This window comes from Chionomys nivalis, chromosome 24 (genome assembly GCF_950005125.1).
Source record: "Chionomys nivalis chromosome 24, mChiNiv1.1, whole genome shotgun sequence".
Lineage (NCBI taxonomy): Eukaryota > Metazoa > Chordata > Mammalia > Rodentia > Cricetidae > Chionomys > Chionomys nivalis.
The window spans coordinates 42923048-42948099 of NC_080109.1; the positions used below are offsets into that span (position 1 = coordinate 42923048).

Genomic DNA, 25052 nt, shown 5'->3' on the forward strand with positions numbered 1-25052 from the left:
TGACAGCTTATCCCAAGGCCCAATAGGCAGAGGTCATGCTGCGCAGGGGAAGATGCAATGTACTGGGAGAACCAATGTTTAAGATAAGGTTGAAAGGACCTCAGGCCAAGTTTGTGCAGTCCATGCTGCCCAGGGCTTGTCTCAATACACCCCTGTTGAAGGGCATGACTCTCGTCACAAAGTGTATGCTGAGGACTGTACTTGAGGAAACTGAGTTCTAGGTTATGTTTAACATAGTAGGTTTAAGTGTACGTGTGCTCACATGCATGTCTGCGTATTTGTGTGTGTGTGTGTGTGTGTGTGTATGTGTGTGTGGAGAGAGACAGAGGCACCATAAAGTGAAGCATTAATATTGATGGTCTCAGGCGTCCCAGGGCCAATCTAACTGAAAGCTACGATCTCTGGTTTTTCATGGGCATCTATCAGGGCGGTGGAGGAGGATGGCTCCCATAGGTTTATTTAAACCCAGCACATTGGATCAGTGGTTTCCACTTGTGGGTCACAACACCATGGACTCTGCTTCAGTCCTTGCTTCCAGGTTTCTGCTTTGACATCTCTCCATGATGGACTACAATCTGCATGGCAGAGTTAACCCTTTCCTCCCCAAGTTGCTTTCGGTCAGTGTTTTATTACAGCAACGATACAGCAAGCTAGGATCGTCTCCACATGTAGCCGCATATGCTCCCCGCACACATCAACATGCATACAGGGAGGAAGGGAGGGAGGGATGGAGAGAGGGAGGGAGGGAGAAAGGAAGGAAAGGAGAGAAAGAGGAAGGCAGGCAGGCAGGTAGGCAGGCAGGAAGGAAAGAAGGAACGAAGGAAGGAAGAAGAGGAAAAACACTGTGTCTAGCTTATTTCTGCAGCGTGGTCCCTCAGCAGAACAGAACACTCTGTCAGTGAGGAAGTACCTGCTCCTTACGCTGCAATCCGAGGGCTAGATACCTCAGAAGGCATGGGCCCGTCATTCTCAATGACATTTCTGCTTGTTTATTTTCTCCACAATTAAAGTGCATGGTCTGTGGGGTGCATAGAACTGCTGTCCTTGGAGCACTTTCACCACAGGGAACCCCCAGCCCCATGAGCACACCAGTCTCAGGTACCCATAAATACAGATGGAAGGAATGGGGCTCAAAACCAAGCAAGCCCCCAAATGTGGAGACAGCGACACTAAAGAGTGCTGGGTTCCAGGGGACAACAGGAATGGTGGGGATGTTCCCACTAGGATTCACCTCTGGAGGACAGTTTGATTTTCTAGAATCACCTCCTCCAGCCGTGGTCCGTGTGAAATACCAAGGCACACGTCAGGAGCCGTGCCACCTGAAAGGCTTCCAAGAGGGATGACAGAAGCTGAACGACTCTAATCTGGAAATGTCACTTAGCTCTCTCCAAAGTCGCAATTTTAAATACTGTCAGCACTGCGCTAGCCAAGAAATTGCTTCCTTCCTATTCCATATCTACATGTACGAGGAAACAAGGTCAAGAATACAGGCCATTCCTCTTGGTGGATAAGATAAAGAATACTCTGATTTCTACATTGTAAGAGTCTGCCTAGAGAAAATTTCACACATTAATGAGTATTGTATGGGTGATACATTCCTTCAGACAAGAGCAATAAATCCAAAGGAGAGTGCGGTTTGAGCGAGCCTGCTCCAGACTGTGGTCATAGGAAGGCCTAACCTTCCTCATACCTAGGTTCTCCAGAGTCGTTCTCTTCCTCTTCCTCCTCACTTCCGCTGTATTCATATTCAGTCTCATCTGGAGAGAGAGAGCACAGAGCGTTAGTGTAGAAGATGGTGCTGGTGCTCAGAGCACACTACTCCTGCTTCATAAACGTCTATGAGCCACAGAAATGTGTCAATGGACCTCATTCGTAGCCCCAATTTCATGAGACGGTGCTGCCACTCAGAGCAGACCACCCCTGCTTCATCAGCATCCATGAGCCGCAGAACTGTGTCAATGGACCTCATCTTAGCCCCAATCCCGAGATGGTGGAGCCGAAATACATGACTCACTTGTCTGTGACAGGGCTGGCATGAGCCAGCACAGGAGAATACACACACAAAAACATGTACAATGTGTTCTACTTGGTAGCAATACATGATCTCTACACTAATCTATTCTAAAAACTTAGAACATGGGAAGTGCAGGGAATCCTAAATTTAACCCCAGTCCTGTTTTTTTTTTTTTGAATAGGTAAATGTGATTGATTCACTAGGAACATTCATTTAATTTAGTAACATAATAAACAAGTTAATGTATGATAATAGGATTGAACATTTGCTTTAAACATTATCAATATACAATGAGAAAGACACAAGCAGCAATGCAAGATCGTCATTTCCATGGATATGAAGACAGGAAACAAATGTTCTGGTGGGCATCTCACATGTGAACAACTAGAGCTAAATGTTTCAGATTTGTTCTCTCATTTACTTACGATAACAGTCCTCTAAAATAAGGGAGGTAGTCAGATTGTACACTTACATCTTTATATTAATAAAAGGTCCATCTGGGATGTATATTTAGAATTCAATATTGAAATGGTTCAATGTGAAAACCAAAGTCTCCCCTAACATATTCCATCCCGTGCAGAAGCACACACAAGGCAATGGGAAGTGAGATTGGGGAGCAGCTGTCTCCCCTTGCTCAGAATGGAGGATGGGAGTAGTGAGCACTGAGCAGGTGCTGAGCTGGCAGGACAGGGAAATGTCATTGTGAATGATGTGTCCCCACTTAGGCTGTCCCCACCTAGCATTGTAGGCTCGAGGAATAGCGAGTCCTGAGAAGGCAGGTGTCTGGCTGTGGGAAAGCAGATGGCGAAATCAAGGCCACCGGGCTACAATGACTCCTGGTGCTGTGCTCAGTACTTCTCTATAGGTGTGAGAAGCCCTTGGAGAAGCTTTGATGCAAAACAAGAAGCCACAGGACTGTCACTTCTTTGTGGGTTATTAATTACTAGCCTGAAGACATTCAACAGGACTGAAATTGCAATTTTGCTATCTTTCCATTAGGAGGCAGTATTTACAAGAAAATCAGATTGGCTAAAATTCTATGCAGATATCAGACGATGCAGGAAAGGGAAATGGGATGAGCTTGTGTGCACTGTATAAATGTCAAGCAAGTCTCACACATTAGGTGAGCAGCAAGTTCTCAGGCAGCCTGTTTTTAAAGAATGTTTTCACCAAATGTAAAGAACCTGCAATCAAATGTCTGTACCTCATATTGAAAAAGTGAGTTCTCACAATGGAAAAACAGTGTTTGGTTTTACTAGCGAAGGAAGCTGTAGTGAACAAAGCACAGGTCACCCCAACTGCGTCTGTTTTCTAATGTAAACTTTTAACTTGCCAGTCTTTCCGATTTTAACATTTTATCAGATCTGAGCTGGATTGCCTTTGCATTACAGGTCATATACAGCAGTAAAAAGTAAAACTCTTCAGTTCTACCAAAAGCTAGTCATCAAGAGATCTTATGGAAAAGGTTAAAAATAAATAAAAGGGAGATTAGAGCTAGAGAGGTGGCTCAGCAGTTAAGACCACCTTCCTGAGGACCAGGGTTGATTCCTGGCATGCACAGGTGTCTCACAACCATCTGGAACTCCTGTTCTACAGATCTGATGCCTTCTAGACTCTGTGGATACCACACCTCTGGATCTCCTGTTCTACAGGATCTGGTGCCTTCTTCTAGACTCTGTGGGTACCACACATCAGGATCTCCTGTTCCACAGGATCTGATGCCTTCTTCTAAACTCTGTGGATACCACACATCTGGATCTCCTGTTCCACAGGATCTGATGCCTTCTTCTAAACTCTGTGGATACCACACATCTGGATCTCCTGTTCTACAGGATCTGATGCCTTCTTCTAGACTCTGTGAGTACCACACATCTGGAACTCCTGTTCCATGGCATCTGATGCCCTCTTCTAGACTCTGTGGTACCATAAACATAAGGGGTATACATATGTACATGAAGGCAGAACACTCGTACATACAAATTAAACAAATATTATTATTTTTAATGTGAGAGTGCCTGAAGAGATGTCTCAACAAATAAGAGCATGTGCTGCTCTTGTAGAGGACCTGGGTTTGGTTCTCATCTACATTGGAGGGCTCACAACCACCTACAACTCCAGTGCCAGGGGAATCTGATGCCCTCTTCTGGCCACCAAGGGCACTGCATGCAGATGGCACTCACAAATTCATGCAGGCAAAGAAAAAAAATATATAAACCACCTGGAAATTGGAAACAGACAAGATCACCTGAAGAAATTGGAAGCATGGGGGGCAGGGGAGAAGGGAGGGTAGAAGGAGAAGAGGAGTGGAGAAGGGAAAGGTTGAGGAGAACTTGAGGGAATGGGATGGTTGAGATGGAGTAAGGACAGAGGTGAGAGCAAGGAAAGAGATATCTTGATTGAGGCAGCTATTATAAGATTAGCAGAAATCTGGCTCTAGAGAAATTCCTAGGAATCCACAAGGCTGACTCCAGCTAAGACCTTAAGCAATAGAAGAGAAGGGGCCCGATCTTGACTTGCCTTCTAGTCAGACTGATGATTATCTTAAATATCACCATAGAAACTTCATCCAACAACAGGTGGAAACAGGCAGAGACCCACATCAGAACACTGGAGTGAGTTCCTAAGATCCAGTTGAAGAATGAAAGGAATGAGAATATGAGCAAAGAGGTCAAGACCATGATGGGCTCTCCCACTGAAACAGCTGGACTGGGAAGGAACAAGCATAGGACCAAACTAGTCCCTCTGAATGTGGTTGACAGTTGCATGGCTGAGGCAGACTGAGGGGCCACTGACAGTGGCACCGGGATTTGTATCTACTGCATGTACTGGCTTTTTGAGTTCCTATTCTCTTTGGATGTATACCTTGCTCAGCCTAGATATAGTAGGGACCTTCCACAAAGCAATGTGCCTTACCCTCTCTTAGGATTAGATGGTGGTGGGGTGGAAGGGTATGTGGAGGTAATGGGAGGAAGGGAAGGAGTGAGAATTTGGATTAGTACTTTTTTTAAAAAAATCTAATAAATTAAAAAAATCAATAGGTATTTTTAGAATGCGAGAGATCAAATCAAATCATTTATTCAGATTGAACAAATAGAAAGAGAGCTTGTCTGATCTAATACTCTCCCTTGGGAATAGACAAAAATAAGACCAAAACTATGAATCTGGTAGATTTAAGTCCAAGCAGTTATCCCAATTTCTTTCATTTTGATACAGCTCTTGCGTGTACTTATCTTCAAGTACCCTGCTTTTCCACACTACAGAGAATGAAGTTGCCTTTCAATCATGATGGAACCACAATTTCTATGTTACATTTCAGTATTTGTGGTACCAAAAATTGAAAACAACCTAAAACACAAATTTTACCCAATTTTATTCACTGAATCATCAGAAGGTCCCTTGAATAGTTCCCAAAAGTGATGGGTCAAAAAAGAATAGACTAAGAGTGAGTGGCCAAGTTCAACTATGTACTAGATACAGTAGTAAGCATTTTATGTATATTATCTTCTTCAGTCTTTGTAATGATGCTAGGCAGGAAGCTAATTTGTCATTGTGGTTGCCCAGTCCTTTTTTAAGGGATGAGAAAACTGGGCTTGTTGTGGAACAATAGTCTTGTATTGTTTTAATAAAATGCTGATTGGCCAGTAGCCAGGCAGGAAGTATAGGCAGAGTAACCAGGCACAAAGTAAAGGTGGGGTGACAAGAACAGGAGAATTCTGGGAAGAGGTAAATTCAGCCTGCAGTCATCACAGAGGAAGCAAGATGAGAATGCCTCACTGATAAAAGGTACCAAACCACCGTGGCCAACATAGACAATAATGGGCTAATTTAAGATGTAAGAATTAGTTAATAAGAAGCCTGAGCTGATAGGCCAACCATTTATGATTAACGTAGACCTCTGTGTGTTTCTTTAGAAAATGAATGGTTGTGGGACCAGAGGGGACAGAAACCTCTGTCAACATGGGGTGAATTTCACATAACAGAGTCAGAGTTGGAATATGAACCCAGAATCTGAACCTTAAAGCAGTCAGACTATTTAGCCTATTCAGTATGTACATATAAACTCCCCCTTAAAGAATAGGCACTTAATGGCTGTATATTTGACATAATTCTCTCAAGTGCGGTTTTGAACATTTCACTTAATGGCATGGTCCAAGACTAAAACGACAAGGAGTTGTTGAAAAGTCAGAGATCTAAATCTCTCCGACATCAACCTACAGCTCTTTTTTTTTTTTCGGGTCTAGCAGCTCTGGCTGGGCTTGTCTTTAGGACCTCATAAACATCTTATGCCTATTGACCAACACTGGAGATGGAGGCCTCATGACCTCCCACTTCTGTCTCAGCAAACTGAACTCTTTCGGAGCTCCTAAAACTGGCTGATGAAGAAGGAGCCATTTTCTTGAAGGGTTGCTGAAGAGTTGTCCACCTCCCTGGCTTCTGCTGATGCTACCAGTCAATCCAGTTTGTTTCCACCTCTATGCCTCTCCTCATACTTGCTGAGCTTTGTTGTTATAATGTCAAAGAAACAACATTTACACAGTGAGAGGTTTCCATCTTGTGTTGTCTGCTACCTTCTGTTTGCTGCCCTGTACTAAGGACAGGGGAGGAGGATGAGAAGAAGGAACTGGGAAAAGCATACTCACCTACTCTGGCCTCTGGTCTAGCACACCCACCTCCTCTGGCCTCTGGTCTAGCACACCCATCTACTCTAACCTCTGGTCTAGCACACCAACCTACGCTGGCCTCTGGTCTAACACACCCATCTACTCTAACCTCTGGTCTAGCACACTCACCTACTGTAGCCTCTGGTCTAGCACACCCATCTACTCTAACCTCTGGTCTAGCACACTCACCTACTGTAGCCTCTGGTTTAGCACACCCATCTACTCTGGCCTCTGGTCTAGCACACCCACCTACGCTGGCCTCTGGTCTAGCACACCAACCTCCTCTAGCCTCTGGCCTCTCTAGAACTCCTGTCAGGCCCTGGGCTTCCTGTCCTCCTTACTTTATGCTCAGCTGGCCACAAGTCCTGCACAGAACATGCAGCTGTAAGCCACCATTCCAGCAACTTGGGCATGATCCCAGTGTCTCAAATCTGGGCTCCTGTGCTCTCCATGCCACAGAGAAGATTATGGGAGAGGAATTTGTGTCTCTACGAAATGAAGAAGTGCACCTCAGGACCTTTGGCTCAAAATCTAATACCTGCCGCTAGCCTGGCAACCTAGTGAGCCTCTCTATGACTGACCCAGCGAGGAGTTCTGTCTGAGTTCTACACGGCTGAATTAGAAACAGGTCTCGAAGCACAGAGACATAAACGCTGATGGCTGTCAATACAGAAAAAATGTCAACTAGATGAATTCTGTAGGTTGTCTGCCATGTGTAGATGTCACTGTTTGAAACGTGAATATTCATTTGAGTTAAGATAAATCACTTGTCATTTATGAGCTTCCGAGTGTCACTAGCACGGCTTTGTTTGCCGCCTAGAAGAGGGGCCGTTGCCACAGGCCTATTTTTTTCCATGGAGATTTGCCTTCAGTGGTGATTTCATTCCACCGATGCCCAAGGCTATGATCTACCATGCATCCTTCACCCGAAAGAATAACACTGTCTTTTGTTTCCTTCTCAGAAGCACAAATGAGCAGCGAACCTTTTTCTCCCCGCTTCTTCTTTGTCCTGTCGATATGGTCCTTCAGCTGGATGCGGACCTGCCTCTCATTAGGTTGGTCTCGGATGAACGGATGCTTCATCAGCTGTTCCGTGGCTGGTCGCTGGCTGTGATTCTTTACCAAGCAGCTCTCAATAAATGACTGGAATTTTTTTGACCTGCCAAACAAAAGAGATGAACTCACAGATAAAATGACAACATAAAAGAAAAGCAAATACATCTTTTGAAATATGGCCTTAAAAAGGAAAAAAAGAAATGGCCATACTGTGAGTATAGGGATCATCCAATCACAAACCAACCTCAATATATTAGCACAATAAAGTTTAAAGGTCAAATCACAATCAGCATACACATAAGGTAACATACCGTAGTTATTATATGCATGGGAACATTGTCACACAGGGAATAGTCCCTTACACAGAAGGTTGAGAGGAAGCAAGAGGAAATGACCTCTGTCAAAAGCAAGCAGCACTTTATCTATGACCCCTAGAAAGCCAGGCTTCCTCCTAGATAAACTCTGTGCTAAGAAGGTCCAGGAGCAGGGAAGGCCTGGAGGCAGATACCACACCAGTGGTCAGGGTGGCAAGGCCCCAAGGTGGCTGAAGTAACTGTGGACTGGAGCCAGGAACTGTGGGTGGGGCATGTGTGTTCCTGCTGGAAGTTTCCAGGAGTGATCCAGAGTCAGAAGTAATGAAGTTCCCTGCTTCCCAGATGCCTTGGGAGCTCAGTGGGACCCCTGATACCTGAGCAGCTTGCCTACTCAGCAGGGAGCCATTTCCTTTTGCTCTCTGTCGCCCTCCTGTGGCTGCACTGTGGATCCCAGAAGAATCCCTTTCTCAAATTCCTCAACAGGGACATTTCCCAGAAATGTATGTAGTTCAGGTTCTAGAAGTGTCTTCCGCACACAGAATATCATGTGTAGCATGTCCTCCAGCATCCAAGTGCAAGGGCTGGGAGAAGGCTAGCAGGTAAAGCCTGGTGGGTACTGAGCAGCTGCTATCCTAGCCCTAGAGGGAGATGGGGGAGACTTAAAAGATGTCTCCTGACTCTGAGGGTCCTGGAGTAGAGGTGGAGATGCAGCGTCACGAGAGACCTGCATCAACAATGTGGACGAGAGAACCAACTCCTGAAAGTTGTCCCCTGACCTCTGCACATGCACTATGGCATGTGCTTGCCTACACACACACATACACACACACACGCACGCACGCATACCATGAATGCATGCATACACACACACACATATACACACAGAAAATACTTACTATATATTACATATGCATGGAAAATAATTCCAGAGAGAATATATTTAGGATATTCTCTGCTTCTGCCCACATCAAAGCAATTTCTTACGTTTTTCAATATGCCACATTTTTCAAATAATATATTTTCTTCTTACAATTCTAAATTATGTATACATTTTAAAAGTATCTCGTATCCATCTAAAAGCAATGTAGCATCTTTAGCCACTGCCTCTCTCACAGATGAATTCGGGTTGGCTATGTCATGAATTAGAAATAGTGAAAACAGAAATATCCATATACCTGCTTTGGTGTCCTCCAGTCCAAACTCCGTTCTTTCTTACTGGAAGTTTTCAGAGGTGTCAGGAAGTGCCCAAGTCATTGTCACATTGTGAGCAAACTACCTCTTCCTCACGTGCAGTGAATGAATGCACGGAAGTACACATGGATGTGCCTGACAACAGTGTGTTCTTGCTGCATCCCATGCACACAGCTAGAATGGTGGTGTGCACCTCTAGCATCCATGTGCAAAGCTAGAATGGCAGTGTGCATCTCTAGCATCCATGTGCACAGCTAGAATAACAGTGTACACCTCTAGTATCCATGTTCACAGCTAGAATGGTGCTGTGCACCTCTAGCATCCATGTGCACAGCTAGAATGGCGGTGTGCACCTTTACCATCCATGTGCACAGCTAGAATGGTGGTGTGCACCTCTAGCATCCATGTGCACAGCTAGAATGGTGGTGTGAACCTTGAATCCCTCTGTTGGGAATGGGGCACAGGACAGGCAGATCCTTGGAGCTAACTGACAGAGCTAACTCTAGCCTGTTAGAAAGTTCCAGGTTCTGTGAGAGACAGTCTCAACTGTGAGATGAAAGGGATTGAGGCGGTCACCCGACACTGTCTTTTGGCTTCCAAGTATGTGTGTGCAAAGGTGCATGTGCTCTAGCCCATATATGTATACCACACACACACACACACACACACACACACACAGAGAGAGAGAGAGAGAGAGAGAGAGAGAGAGAGAGAGAGAGAGAGAGAGAAACACACATAGAGAGAGATTGGTTGCAAGGCGTAGTATGATTTTCTTTCTCAGATCAATCAAATAAAAATACTGAAAAAAGACTCATCTAAAGAATGACCTGGGAATTATAACACTGAGCTCAAAAAAACAGTAGCAAACCTGGCAAACTCCATACAGGGCTGCTGTGGGCAGGAAAATCTGCATCAAAAAGATGAAAACAAAAGCGACTTATGACAAAGCTATTAAATATTCACAAAGAATGGAACAGTTCTCTCACTCACTGGCAGCTAGGAAGAAGTGCTTGTTTTTCTTACTGTAAAGTGCTCTGCTATTAATTAGAGGGTGATAAATAAAAGCAATCACATCCAATTTGAGAAATGAGATCCAGACCTCAATAGACTGTGCATTCCTTTATCTGACACTGACATCTGAAAACAAAACAACCAAAAAAAAAAAAAAAAGCCAGAAAACCCTCCAGTTCTGCAGGCAGAACTAGAACTAGAACTGTGTGTTAGCAGTGCTCCGTTAGCAGAGCAAGCTCTGAGAGTTCCCTTTCCAGAGCTCTGCTGGAGGGAAGGACCTCGCAGAGAATGGCTGGGCATCCGAATGACAGAGATAATGTACTGTGTTCTATAAAGCTGGCAGGCATCATTTGAAGAGATAATGTTGCTCACTTAAAACACATTCTCATGTCCAGTGTGTTGGCACATTCCCCAAATCCCAGCAACTTGGAAGGCTGAGGCAGGAGGAGGATCACCAGGAGTTTAAAGATTTTATACACACACACACACACACACACACACACACATGAAGCTGTATGGGTTATACAGTGCATCTGCGCTGGGGACAACTGGGACTAACAGAGGAACCCTGTCTCCACAAAATAAAACCAAAGCAAACTCCCCACATCTTCAAAGAAGGGGTCACTTATTTTCTAAGTTAGTGTGACCAAGGAATCAATATGTTTAATTGCACATTTAATTACAGTACTTCATAGGTGCTGAATACCTGCTCACTGGGTGTTTCAGTGGGTTCAAAGTAAATTTAGAATACTGTTGATAACTTAGCATTGTCTCTTAGAAAAAAAAATAATAATGTAATTAAATAATTAAAAATAACTTAAATAATAAAAGATAACCTTCAGTAAGGTTAGTGATACAGCCTTGCCAAGAGGCGGATGAAGAGCTGCATGTCCAGAGCTGATGAGCACGAGAGATGGATGGTTGTGAATGGAAAGGGAATGCCAGTGTTTGGTGTTCACAGTCTGAGGTTCCACAGACTCACCCCAGTTACACACTGAAGTTGCTTACAGTAGCCACTGTACATCCACATTGACAAACTTGGCCTTGAAAGTCTGTCATGGCCCTGAGCTAGTTCTCACTACCCCATTTCTCTTCCTTGGACTTCAGCACTTACTGTATGACTCACGACAATCGGCTTAACTTTTCTGGGTCCATTTCTGTGACTGCAAATACAGACATCTCCAGAACTTATCTAGTTAATTCCTTAAAGTGCTTCTTGTGATTAGCACTGGCACACTGCAGGGACATTTGACCATTGTCTGAGCATCACTGGACTCAAGGAAATAAAATTCTTTCCTAAGGACTGCAACACAGAAATGAGACATTACTAACATATTACTAACATCCCCCATGTGTTTATGTGTGTGTGTGTGTGCGCGCGCGTGCTCACGCACGCACGCACCCCCCCACACACACACACTTCTGTTGAATAAAATGGGCACTGTCAAGCCCTGTTCAGTGACAGGGAGATTTTTGAATTACGACATTGTTGTGAGACATCACAGAACATATCTGCTCAGTTGAGTTGGCCAGAGTCACCAGGTGGTCCTGTCCATTGCTAGCTAATGTTATCCAGCATGTGATTGCACAATGTTCATTAAGGGAATTGATCTAGATATATTTGATTTCAGAAAACCGAACAGAAAAGGTTAATTTCAAAGCTTGTGGGTTTTGATTTTGATGAAGTGCACAGTCACAATACAAACTAGCAAATTCAATTTATTTAGAATATTTCATGACATCTACTTTATATCATCATTATTTTATTTGAAACACACACACACCTTCATCCTTTCTCAAAACAAAAGTGCCCTGAGCAGGCATGGAGTGTAAAAAATAGTGGGGCTTGTGGATTTGGTGTGTACTGGCTAGGTGTTTTTTTTTTTTTTTTTTCTTTTTTTTGTCAACTTGATACAATCTAGGGTCATTTGGGAAGAGCTATCTTCAAATGAGAAAATGCCTCTATCAGATTAGCCTGCAGGCAAGTCTTATAGGGGCATTTTCTTGGTTAATGATTTATAGAGAGGACCCAGCTTCCCGTGGGCAGGGAGGACTTTTAACAAGGTTTTCAAAAGCTGCTGAGGTCAGGCAATGGGTGGCAGAGTCAGATCCTCTTCAGGAAGGCCCCATGAGCTCCGACATAGGGCTGTGAAAGGAAGCCTCACTCAGGATGTCAGAGAGCCAGGAATGTGGGGTGTTCACTGAGGAAAGCCGTTCTAAGACAGGCTGTGTGTGCTGGAGATAGAGGAAGAGGGGCAAGGCCAGTGGAGACCAGAGGCCACTACCACAGTGTGAGATGCTTGCAATGGAGCTATGGGATTTGTTTCCCATGCTAGGTGCAGACCCGGCCTATGCCCTATTTTCCATTTCTGTGCCCATATTCCTTTCCTCTTAGAATGAAAACTTTCATTTTGTGCATTGTAATTTGGAAATAGTTGACTTAGTTTTTAACTTTACAGGTTATCACAGCTAAGAGACTGCCTTGGGTATCAACAGAGACTTTGGGCTTTTGAGTAATTAGATCTCAAACTGTTTAGATTTGGGGGACTCTTATAGACGAACTAAATCTACGTTGCTTCATGAGATGATCTTCGAGGCCCAGGGGTGGAATTTTAAAGCTTAAATAATATGTCTGAGTGTCCAGAAGACAAGGGTGGACTTGAGGTGTTTCATCTTCATTGCCGGCCTACCGAGACCTGGAATCACCTGGGAGACATACACCCAAGAGTGGTGGTAAGGGCGCGACTAAATGGCAGGTGCAATCTAGGGGGGAAGATCTGTCTTGAATGTGGACAGCACTGTGCATGGATTAGAGTCTCTGTCTTAATGAAGAGGAAGGAGGAGCACACCTGAACATCAGCACTCACTTCTCTCTGGCTCTTGACTGTGGACATAGAGTGACAACTATTTCATACCCCCACTGCCTTAATTTCCCCTCATGACGGACTGTGTCACTTCTCTAATTGTGGGCTTTGTCAGGAGTTTTGTCCTGGAAATGATGCAGGGATAGATGCAGCCCCTTAGGTGACATGCCTCTGGATGGCCAGCTTGTTCCTCTGTGGGTGAGCTCAAAATATCTCCCCAGAACAGTGAAGGGAGAGGAGGAGGCTTAGCGACAGGGGACAGGAAGTAATACCCGTGCCATACAGCAGGCTCTCCTAGGGAGCTTGGCACACTCCAAGCAGAAATCTGGCAGGCAGCAAGCTTTGCTATGTCACTGTTCCTTCCAGGGGAGGGAACTGAGCTGGCTCCCGTCTCCGGGAGTGGGATCCAGGGAGGAGAGAGAAGAAATCTCAGCAGAGAGAGGAGGGCCCTCCTGTGCTCTGTCACCACACGCTACATGGTGCCCAATGAAAGGCTGTTGCTGGGGAGAGAGCACGTCTGGTACCACGGTGACCCTCTGAGAGGAAGGAGAGCAGAAAAGCTTTGCCTTCGGTTACCAATAGCAACTCACACTCCCCTTGCTGGTCTGGCGACTTAGAGACTGTCATTGCTGGTGGCTTTTCTGTTTCCTTCTCCTCTCTCTGTAGTGTGCCTTTCCTCCATTCAGCCGGGGTTGCTATGTCATTACCAGCTGATTGGTACTAATTAAGCCTGCTCTATGTGGTGGGTGTGTGCCCGTGGGTGGGAAACACAAGGACACCAGTCAAGGGCCCGAGCCTCAAGTCATATGAAAAGGGCCAAATGACTTGCTCCTTTTCAGTTGAACTGCCCAGGACTTATATCTAGAGGGGAGAATAGTTGGAGGTCACAGGCGGGCAGGGATTAACTCCAAGACAAGAAGAACTAGAGATGAAAGAATGTCAAAGGGGGCCATGCCACATCTGTAGCAGGGGAGGGGAAGCATCAGATTTTTGTTACACAATAATAAGATGCAAAGACTACACACGGAAGTGACAGCTCATACCTGGCTTAACCCGAGGACTCCATTTTCAGACCTCACCGGATCGTTCACCAGCCACATTCCCATCATGCCCCCTCGTGACAGTGTGCATGTGGTAGCTCTTTAGAGCAAGTCACCTTCATGTCAGGACAAGCTTACTAAGAACAAAAGTTATACTGCTCTCCCCAAAATAGGAAGCCAGCATGCCCTGTCACAGAGAGAAAGGTACTAAAAACCCCCCACAAAGACCCAAAATTTCCCATGCCAGAAACATCGCATGGACCATTAGCTGGTCTGTGTGGGCGGGCAGGGAACCACTGTCTTGAGGGCTAGAAGCCAGTCAATATAATGGGCTGATTCTAAATCATCACATCTCTGACGAAAAGTGCCATGTAGTCAGGAAAACACACTGCGGTCATAAATCATGGCGTTTGCATGCCATTACTTGGGCTTCATTTTGGCTAATGGCTCTTTGCCTTGAGGATAGGGTTAGCAATGTACTGTACAGACAGCAGGTAATGAAGCTGCTACTCCAAGATGAATGGTAGCATGCAGAATGTCAACTGCAAGCTGCGGTATGCATCCTTTTAATCCACCTGGAAGGACCTAGAGAGGGATCCGAGGTAATTCAAAAGATCTCAGAGAGGTTGGGCACATGGCTAAGTCAGTAAGGTGCTTGCCCTGCAAGCACAAGGACCTGAGTTCAGATCCCCAGCACACACATAGTACAGTAGCCAGGTACAGTATTATGTGTCTGTAACCTCATTGTTATGGAAAGTGAGCCAGGGGGATTGCTGGGACTCACTGACCAGCCAGTCCAGACAAAGTGGTAACCTCTGTTTAATGAAACACCCTTTCTATAAAACTAAGGTAAGGAAGCCACTGTGAACGATAACTGAGGTCAACCCATGACCTCTGCACTCAAGCACACATGTGCACCTGCAGACGCATGTTCACACACACATACAAACACACACACACACACACACATACACGGACAGGAAGGAGCACATAAAAGCTTCACCCTCAGATCTGCACACTACTGAAGGGCAAACTCACCACTTCTTAGACTTGAGGCGAGGCGCTGGGTTCCGGGGGATGAGGAAGAGGGCTCTCATAGGATGCATGTCACAGAGGGCTGTGGGAGACCGAAAACAAGAACCAGAGCCAGTCAGAGGCCAAATCCATGCTACCATCTTGGCTGTGCAGAAAACATGCACTAGTGTTCAGTGTCCATAAGGCGCCTGCCAGGAAGGGGTCAGATGCCCAGACACCTCTGTTGGGCAAGCATTTCAAAGGGCTGGTGTTTAATTAGATGAATATCATAAAATTCCCATTTCAAACAGATACAAACAATCGTAGTGACCACGACTTCATGTCATAAGGAAAATAAGCTAAAGGGCCAAACACTAGCCATCTCTGCTGTAGGTAGCCAGCTGCCATTCAAAATCAACAGCAAGCAGATGTCAGATTGGCATGGCTGAGATAATTTTCTTTAACAAAAGCCTAAGCTATACTCTAAGAGGCATCTAGACATCCACAGCCCCGTCTCCCCATTGGAGGCTCATGCAAACACTGCTTTCTCCGCACATTTCCAGGCTCTTGGTATGGTGCCAGGACACCAAATGTCCCGAGCAGCTTTCAGGTTGCATGGGGTGCCTTGAGTTTGGAACCCTCCAGCTCCAGGATGACCATGGGATGAAGTCAGCTCATAAACACAATATCATGAACACACTCTCTACATTCTTATTCCAATCCACATATCCTACTGCTTACTTTCTAACAGTGAGAATACATTTTTTTTTTGTTACCAAGAATGAGAATATATGCTCCCTCGATGCCAGAGGAGTCTGTGGGTAGTTTATTTTTAGTCTTGTCTACCACTCAGAATGATAACACAGTTTTAAGAGTGTGGTATCTGAAATTCGGCGACTCACAAATGTCATCGTGAGCAAAGGAAATTTTGTCAACAAACACTCCAAATCAATCACGCCGCACATGGATTCAAGAAACTTAAGGAAAATAAGAGGGCGAAGTCTAAGAATGAGCGGTCATGAATGTCTTTGCAGGTCCTTTCAGCGTGGGCCTGTGAGAAGCAGATGAGAAGGGGTGAAGGCGTGGGAATACTCATGCAAGGGCACTCCTGGGGGATGGAGAAGGGGCCAGCAAAGAGTCATGCTATAGTGACGCAATCCTAGCCCTGGGTGGAGGAGGGAAGGTGGGTCCTAGACTGTCCTGTAGTCCCAGGCAGGGACAGCTAGGTATCAGGGTGTTGCTTGAATCACAGCTGCCTGCAAAGTGAACCCATGTCTTCTGGGAAAGGGGGTGTTGGTGTCTACTAAGGTTGGCACTGACGGGGACAGTCAGGGAGTTCTGAGAGGTACAGCCTCAATCCTCCACCACTGCAACAGCTTCCAGAGGTCTTCTATGGTGCTAGCACAAAGTTCCAGGGGACTCGGGAGGTTCTCAAGATTGCAAGCATTCGGGACACTGCTCCTATAAGGGCAGAGACATCTTAAATCCCAAATCCTAATATTTCCAGAAGAGGGGCAGCCTCTGAGTGCAGGTGCTTGTGAAAGCTGCGCCCAGGAATTGAGCTTTGGAGTTCTGTACATGGGAGCTGACATTGTCTGTGGTTGCGCCAAGTTCTGTGGGATGCATAGTGCCTCAGGGGTGAGCCCCACAGTAAGTGGGTAAGGCAAAAAGACTCGCCCAGGTTAGCGTTCTTTTTCCTAGCAAAACCACGCTGCTCTGAAATGAACAGACATCCTGGCTGATTTAAGATGCTCCTGCTCCTTAAATATGCCACAGCAGACCCATGCCAGGCTCAGTGGAGCAGAAGGAGTCCAACCGCAGCCCTGGCAAGGAGCCTGCAAGACCCACAGGACCACCCAGCAGCAAATTTTACCCAGGGAAGGAACTTACGGGGTGCACCTTCTGCCATCTCAATGGCGGTGATTCCCAAAGACCACAAGTCACTCTGTAAAACAAGAAAGCACAGATACACACACAAATTCAATTAACAGAGGACAATTTGGTTAAACCTGGTAATGACTTCAGAACTGCCTGTGGGGAAGTCAATCCATTGTCTGTTTACAAACCTATTTTTCCCATCCAGCTGCAGAGCCGGAGGAGTCACACTCGCTTTGCACTGCACATATTTTTCCTGGTGCCTGGCATATGGTATGTTCCCAATAAATGTATGAAAAAAAAATAAGGGTTTTTAAAGTTAGTTTATTACTGAGACTTACACGTCAGGGGAGCCATAGGAAATTTTGCTGTTTCCAGTTTTTTAACTTGCGTAAAATAAGGGTTTCATGATACTATTACCTCTGCCTAGCATCTACTTTCCTCCCATGTCTCTTCCAGCCTCCTCTCTTCCCCTTCCACACTCTTGTAGCCCCCTCCCTTCTCCCAGATGGGTCCCCCTCCCATCTGCTCTCCGTCTCAGACACAGTGTTTTCTTTCAATGCTTTCATTGGGCTATAGCTGTTACATAGTACATTGCACATGTATGACGCTACCACCCGCTCAGGTGTGGCACCCCCCAGAAGACTGTACTCTCCCCTGTAGATTTCCCCTTCTTTCCCGGCTCTCTTTCCCCTGCTCTCCATCACTGTAGATCACATCTTCCAAACTTCATAGAAAAACAAAACACTATGGGGCCTTTGGCATCTTCTTTTTTTTTTCCACTTATGAAACATTCTAGAAGGCCCTCTTGATTGCATCATATTTTGATACTTTGTGTCTTTTTGTCAATTTAGTAGTATTCTGCTAAGCGGATGTACTGGAGTCTGATACACATGCTGAGAGATATTTGGAGTGTGTCCAGTTTAGGCTACTCTACAGAAAATGGTTGCAAACCCTGGTGTATAAGTCTTGGGGACAAGGTTTTATGCTTTCTAAATCAACTCAGAACTGCTGAACCATTTAGTAGGTATTAGTTACATTCAATGTGTCCAATGCACAACAATGTACCCATTACAATGACAGGATGAGGATGGGAGGTTCTGAGGGGGGAATTCGCATGCATTTCAGTACAGGCTCTCTAGCTCATTTATAGACTTCCATGGAAGACAGGTCTTCAGCTCTAACCTGCCTTCTCTTTTGTTTTTCGAGACAGGGTTTCTCTGTAGTTTTGAAGCCTATCCTGAAACTAGTTCTTGTAGACCAGGCTGGTCTCGAACTCACAGAGATCTGCCTGCCTCTGCCTCCTGAGTGCTTCTAACTTGCCTTCTTACATTTGGCTGACTGTCATGTTCTAGTCAGAGTTTTCCATGGCCCGTGCTTCCCGCTTTACTGGAAGGAATCCTCATGTCTCTCTATCCATGTGTGCTGATTTCTGAGTATGTCATGGCCAATGTCAGCAAGACAAGGAGGAAACCACGAAACAAGTCCAGAAGGATGCTTGCTGCTCCCTCCTCTCAGCTGATGGGTAAGAACACCTGAGATGGATCTGGTCCAGGGATTGTATTCTGATATCATCCGCCATCACACTCCCAGGTTTTTAGGGGTTTTATGCACATTATTCAAAATTCTCCCTTGCAATTCTCCTTTGCACTCAAATTATAAATATCAAAGTGAACTTCCTCACTATCCCTATCAAACCAATGTCAAGGGCACAAGGTGTGTGTGTGTGTGGGGGTATAATTGGAAGGGAGTCATGGACTACATGCTGAGTCATTCCCTTGCACTGAATTTCTCAGTAGCCTGTGACTGACAGGCAGCCTGCTCAGTATATGAGCAGAGTCCCTTAAGATATACAGAGGGATGTACTGGTGCCTAGCCTACCTCCCAGAATGCAGTCCCCTTAGCGCAGGTAGCAATGGGGGCAGTGAAGTGCTGGGCTGAGATGCCAACACAGCAGTGCGGGGAGTCAACTGCTGTCCTTACTCTCTGCTCCTTTTCTGGATTTCTTCCAAAGCTCTAGATGATATAAACACTCTCAGAATGTGTGTGTTCCAGCAAATGACCGTTTCTTGTTTTGGCTCAGGCGTGTAACACAACAAAGATGAGAACATGGCTCTCTTGTACCTGGCTTTACAGTTGGCACACAGAGTGGCTTCGGAACAGGAGAGAACATCAAGACACTCCCTGTATGGGTGGTGTCAGACAGGAAACAGAGAAGAGCTGGAAGTGGAGGGTCAGCATCAAAGGTCCCTGTGCTGTTCTAATAGTGCTCCAAATCATCAGGACTTGCTATTTTCTCCAGCCGTTTCCCAAAAGCCTCGGAACAGAGCATTTCTGGAGCATGAGGAAGCAAGGCTCTCTGTTGCTAACTGCCACGGTAGGGGTAGACTGGAATGGCCTTCAGGCCCAGGGTGCTCTGTGCTGTGTGACAGTTCACACATTTGGAAAGAAATGATGGCACCACGCTGAGAGGGCTCCAGGCCAAGCTTCACAGAGAGAAAAATTACAGCGCAGCCAGGCTTACTTCTGTTTCTGAGTTTCTGTTCAAACTTTCTCATATGGAGTAGAGGTGGCAAAGAGGACAGATCCACAGGGATGTGCAAGCTGGCCTCTCTTTTCTCCCTCCACCCTCTAGGAAGTCTGGATCCCGGCAGCTTCCTTCTGCTGTGCCAACCACTGACTTTTCTCGCGTTAGCCGCTCACACAGGTGATGGCCCTCACCATCCTGTCTATTGATACATCACTACTTTAATGCAGTCTGTGTTCTTTATGTCCTTTACCTCAACACATAATGCACACACACACTCAGGGTGGGGACAGGGAGAGGGAGAGAGATGGAGAAGGAGGGAGATGGAGAAAGGGAGAGAAAGAGAGAGAGGGGGAGCGAGAGGGCAATAAGCCTGTGTTTTGTTGGTCTATGTTTTGTTGACTGGGCAGTATGGTACATAGTAAACTCGATTTATAGATGTGATGAATGAACAAAAAAGGAGCCATGGTCCAGGCTGCCTGCTGTCTTCACAGACCTCCTTCCCCCAGATCACTGAGTCCATATAGAAAATGGAGCTGGCTCTGTTATCACAATGCCTGGTCTAGAGAATTCATCTTTAAGTCAGCAACCCACAAATAATTGTCCCTAACTCTTACTCTGTCCACATGTGAGTGAGGTGTTGGAGAAACAAAGGAGCAGAGATTCAGTGACGTCCCATCCCTTCCCTGCAAAGCTAGCCTTAGCTTCCTAGAGGAGATGTAGGTTGGTAGAGAGAACAAGTTTCAGAAGCAGGCACAGCCAGGCTTGATTCCATGTTCCTGATTTAGTGACTTGCAGAATGCTACCCAGTTTAGCTTTCTCAATGGCACAGGAGGTGCTGGTGGCATGCATGTTTTCAGGAACGCTGCCTAGTACAAAATCTGGTGCACAACGGGGCTCAAGCACATGGATCTTTCTTGCCTGTACTGCTGGGTGAGGGTCTCCGTCTCCTAGTCTGGATGTCATGGTTTTCTCCCATGCACTTCTGGCAGACATCACTTGTTGGCTAATTTGAACCCCACTCCCACTGTCACCTCCATTTCATGGTACCCTAAAGCTACACTTGTGTATCCTGGCACCCCAGCAGTGGGTTACATTTGTGGCCAGAGCTATGACCCATGAAACACACCCAAACAAGCCAGGGAGCTTGTGCTTTCCCAAGATAGGGAGCTAATGCAGCTGGTGCTGTCCTACAAGCTCCTTTCCACTTCTTCATGCCTTGAATACAAGCATGGTGTCTAGAGTTACAGCACCCATCTCGCAACCTGAGGTCATTGCCAACTGATGAATGACACCAGGTCAGAAAGGCGGCAGGCAGAGTTTCTGAAGCTATGCTCATCACATCAGCTCTGGACAACATGACTCCAGACGATTCCAGGCAAAGATATTTGCAAATGATCATATGTATGTGTATATGTATATGTGTGTGTTTATAGCTGTGTATATGTGTACATGTGTATGCACGTATACAAATGTTTATATTATGCCTAGGTGTTCATGTATGTACATGTGGTATACATACATATATGCATGTATATACGCAATAATAGTAGAGGAAATATGAAGAGAAAGAGCTTGACTGTAGGAAAATGGGAGGTCTCACCTGCCAGGCCCTCCTGGAATTGTACCACAGGAAGAAGGGATGGTTAGTAAAGAAAAGATGTCTCTTTGTTAGCCTTCCTGTTCACATCAGAGCCCCTATCATCCTATCCAAACAGCCTGTGTATTTTTCCTTGTCTAGTCACATGGTCAGGCCAGTCACTTGACTACTGCTTGGTAAGGACTTTATTTCATATTACTGTCAGTATCATTTTGTACTGGAGTTATTCCATTTTTAAAAGAGAGATAGTTATATTCTCAAATTCTTGATCATATAGACCCAAAGCTGCTTGTAAGCTTTGCTTAACTGCCTATGTTGGAGGTTCTAAATGTCCCTGACAGGCCCTGTTTAAGCTTTAGATAACTTAGTGGCTCCAAAGACACTTCAGAACTTAAATAAAGGGGGAAATGCTCACATTACCACTGTCAAGACAGAGCGCTGGGGATGAGCAGGGAAGAGAGCACGATGGGAGAGCGAGGCAGAGCTAAGTCTCCTTCGTGATCACGGGGTGACTCGTTTGGGCAGGCTTTGGGCAATTCATTATTCCAGTGGCGCTGTGCCGCCTGGCCTGCAGCATGATTAATAGCCCATCCCTGTGCGCATTACAAACAGAACAAAGACAAATCCAAGTGCCTCTGAGAAGGCAGACTCAAGGTACAGCTTCTGGCTGAGGCCTGGGGACAGTTGACACACAGTAACTTGCACAAAACAAAAGAACATTCTTCCTTATCTGAGCTGCCCAGCTCAGTGGAAGAGAGCATCCATACCCTAAAATTGCCACGCAAGGAGAGGAATGGGTAGCTAGACGTCTAGTGTGCTCTACTGCAGCCACGGACCTGGCTCAGACACAGCACTGGTCACTTGGTGACAAGACAAAGTCAGTAACAGTCTGGAGACCATTTCTCAGCTACAATGTGAAGGGAATGCATTGCAGAGTTGACAGAAGAATTCAACAAGTTGATATGCTCCACGGTCCTAACAAGGCACAGTGCACAACAAGCAGCAGACTTTTGGGGGTCAACTTTGGCCAACTGACAGTTCAGTGGGTATACCTGAGCCAGGTGAGAAGGCAATGAGCTGCACAGCCCAGTGGCATAAGGCAGGCCAGGCAGAAACCGGGAGCCCAGAAAAAGCAGACTGGGCATTACCTGTCTTCCAGCATCTTTGTAGTCTCCCTCTGTGGCCCCCTACTGGCAGACCTGATCAGATATCAGATGGACAAACAGAAATGGGAATGACCCAAGTATTTCAAAGTAGGGACAGCATGGTGTCTAGACAGACAGACAATCGCTTGATAAGGAGCACAACCAGCTGGATTGTACAGTGCTCCACAGACATGGAAACGGTCTTGCATTTGGAAACATACTTTTGATTTGTCTGTTCTTTTAAAAATATTTCAACTGGGAATAAAGAAATCATATGCATGTGTGTGGTTGCTATAGAGATCAGCTTAATCTGGTTAGAGCTTTGGTGATGTGAGTTCTAGCTCAACAGGAGGCACCGAGAGATGGGCAATGCCCAGAGACTGAGCTGCATGAAACTGCTTGTTTCATTGGATCAAAAAATGGCCACAAAAATCAGACTTTCATGAGATACGTGAGCACAAAGCTGTCCTATAGCACTTCTTACCGCATGCCAGACACTATATGATACCTTTATAAAATAATATCATAGGTTGTGATACCCTAGTGTGCTGGGACAGCCTAGCAAAGAGCACAGCTAGCTGGGTTCTACAATGCCTCACAGACATGACAGTAGTCTTTCATTTGGATATATACGTGTGTGTGTGTGTGTGTGTGTGTGTGTGTGTGTGTGTGTGTGGTATAATACCACCATAAAGTGGTTTTGCAACCTCAGAATATATAACTGATTATGTACCTATATACCAAACAGAACTGAAGAAAGGGTCAGGGCGGATGTCCAGGCAGCTGCAGCTCTGGACATTTGACGTTCACATTCCCCTTTCACAGAGAAAACAAAGGCAACACAGGACCTCCATCCCTGCCTACCTACACTTGCTCTCTGGCACAAAGGAACCTGTTGGGAGATGCATCGTCCATGGGATTGGTGCTGTGCCTGAAGGAAGTAGACCAGCTGGGACTGCTGAGACTACACGGTGTCTTCTGAGTGAACTTGGAAGGAGCCCTGTGTGGAGCATAGTACACAGGGCGCAGGACATGTCTACAATTGGAATTGCCCCACTTGGGGGCAACCTACATAGTGTGTTCTCGTTAGCACCTGCTGTCAAGATTCTCCCTCCAGACTGCTGCTCACCTGATTTCCAGCTGACCCTCGTGTTCAAAGGAACATTTCCACCTTGCCTAATAAAGTCCATGCCTGGGACACTAAGGAGCTCAGCAAAAGCACCTGTACCTGCAGACCTGCCACTGATGGGGGACAAGTCTCTCGAATGACACGTAGTGTCAGCAAAAGTCAGGCCCAAAGGAAGGGACCCACGAGGTATGGGATGTGTGTGTGTGTGTGTGTGTGCGTGTGTGTGTGTGTGTGAGGCATTTTCTTGGACATTTATCACCTCACTAGCTCAATTAAAAGAGCAAATTCTATTGATACAAAAACATAAAAACAGAGCAGAACGACATGCAAAATAAGAATTAAGCATGCATCATTTATGTGCTTCAATCTTTCTAGGCTATTTGCAGATTGTACACCCCCAACACCATGGATGTGCATGTACGTCCATGTATGTGTTCATACATGTGTGTAGTGCGTTGTATATCTGTGCATGTACAGTGTTTCTACATCAGGCGAGTGGGAGTGAGGATACAGTAAGAGGAAGATGCTTTGGTAGTCACATTTGGGTACCAAACACACACTACTCTTGTGCCTCATTGCTAATGCAGGGCATAGTATTCCCCTGGATAGAGAATTAGGTCTTTACTCTGTCAGATTCCAATAAATATGGGCCTGGCCACACAGAGCTTTCTTTGGTGGGAATCTCTGTTACCTGTCAGATTCCATCCTACTGAAATATAATTTACAGTAACTTTTAAAAATACCAGTTTAAACAGCCTAGGAATTTTGAACAGCTTTATTAATTTCAAATCTTTTGAATTCTTATTATTAAATGGGAAAGCTTTCATTACTGCCCTGCATTCTTACCAGGGAATGAAACCTTTCCTTTTGCTTGAAGTGTTTTGACAGAATTTCTGGAAACAAGAAAGGAAGGGCCCCCAAGAGAAAGCCAGCACACCAGGCAAATGCAATGCAGTCTCTCCTCCTCACAGTCTGTGGGTTCCTCCCTGAACACATCGATTCCACACAAAACCAGACTGCAGCGAGAACCCCAACTCTAGACTCCCTTTCCACGGAGGTCCGTAGGCTAGTCAACTACTTTCGCTTTCATAAGAAACTTCAGGGACTGGAGAGATGGCTCAGGAGGTTCAGTAGTCATGAATATAAACTGCTTTCTAGATGACCTGGCTTCAGTGCTCAGCACCCACATTATTAGCTCACAACCACCCATAACTCTAGCTCCAAGGGATGTGGCAGCATCTTCTGGCCTCCAAAGGCATATGCAATTATGTGCACATACCCACATACCCATGTATACACATCATTAAAAAGAAATCTTTAAAAAAGGAATTGGGCAAAATAGAAACACCTACCAGTTTTTAAAAGAATCTCAAAATAAATCAAATAATAATCAATAATAATAAATGATAAATCCCACAACAAAACTAAACTCTAGTCTCCATTTCACCTTCATTTTAAAGCCAGAGCTGTCTTGGTGAAGCTTACAGAATCTAGTGCTATTCGAAGCATCTTTACTTCGATACATGCCACCTTGAAATGTTGGGAGCAGACATTTAACCTACATGAGAGCCCAACATGTTGAGGTCATTGCCAAGGCCAGGACTCCTGGTG

At 45.5% G+C, this 25052-nt stretch overlaps 1 protein-coding gene across 6 annotated transcripts in view; it reads right to left on the reverse strand.

Moving 5' to 3' along the window:
- Tnik (TRAF2 and NCK interacting kinase) overlaps nt 1–25052 on the reverse strand; it is a 385833-nt gene that overhangs the window by 89590 nt on the left and 271191 nt on the right. For all 6 annotated transcript variants that reach the window (XM_057756804.1, XM_057756803.1, XM_057756801.1 and 3 more), the window contains exons 8-11: nt 17056–17110; nt 15190–15268; nt 7659–7834; nt 1691–1757 (exon numbers count right to left, since the gene is read on the reverse strand). In XM_057756804.1, coding sequence (XP_057612787.1) covers nt 1691–1757; nt 7659–7834; nt 15190–15268; nt 17056–17110 — 377 coding nt within the window. The remainder of the gene's footprint in view (nt 1–1690; nt 1758–7658; nt 7835–15189; nt 15269–17055; nt 17111–25052) is intronic.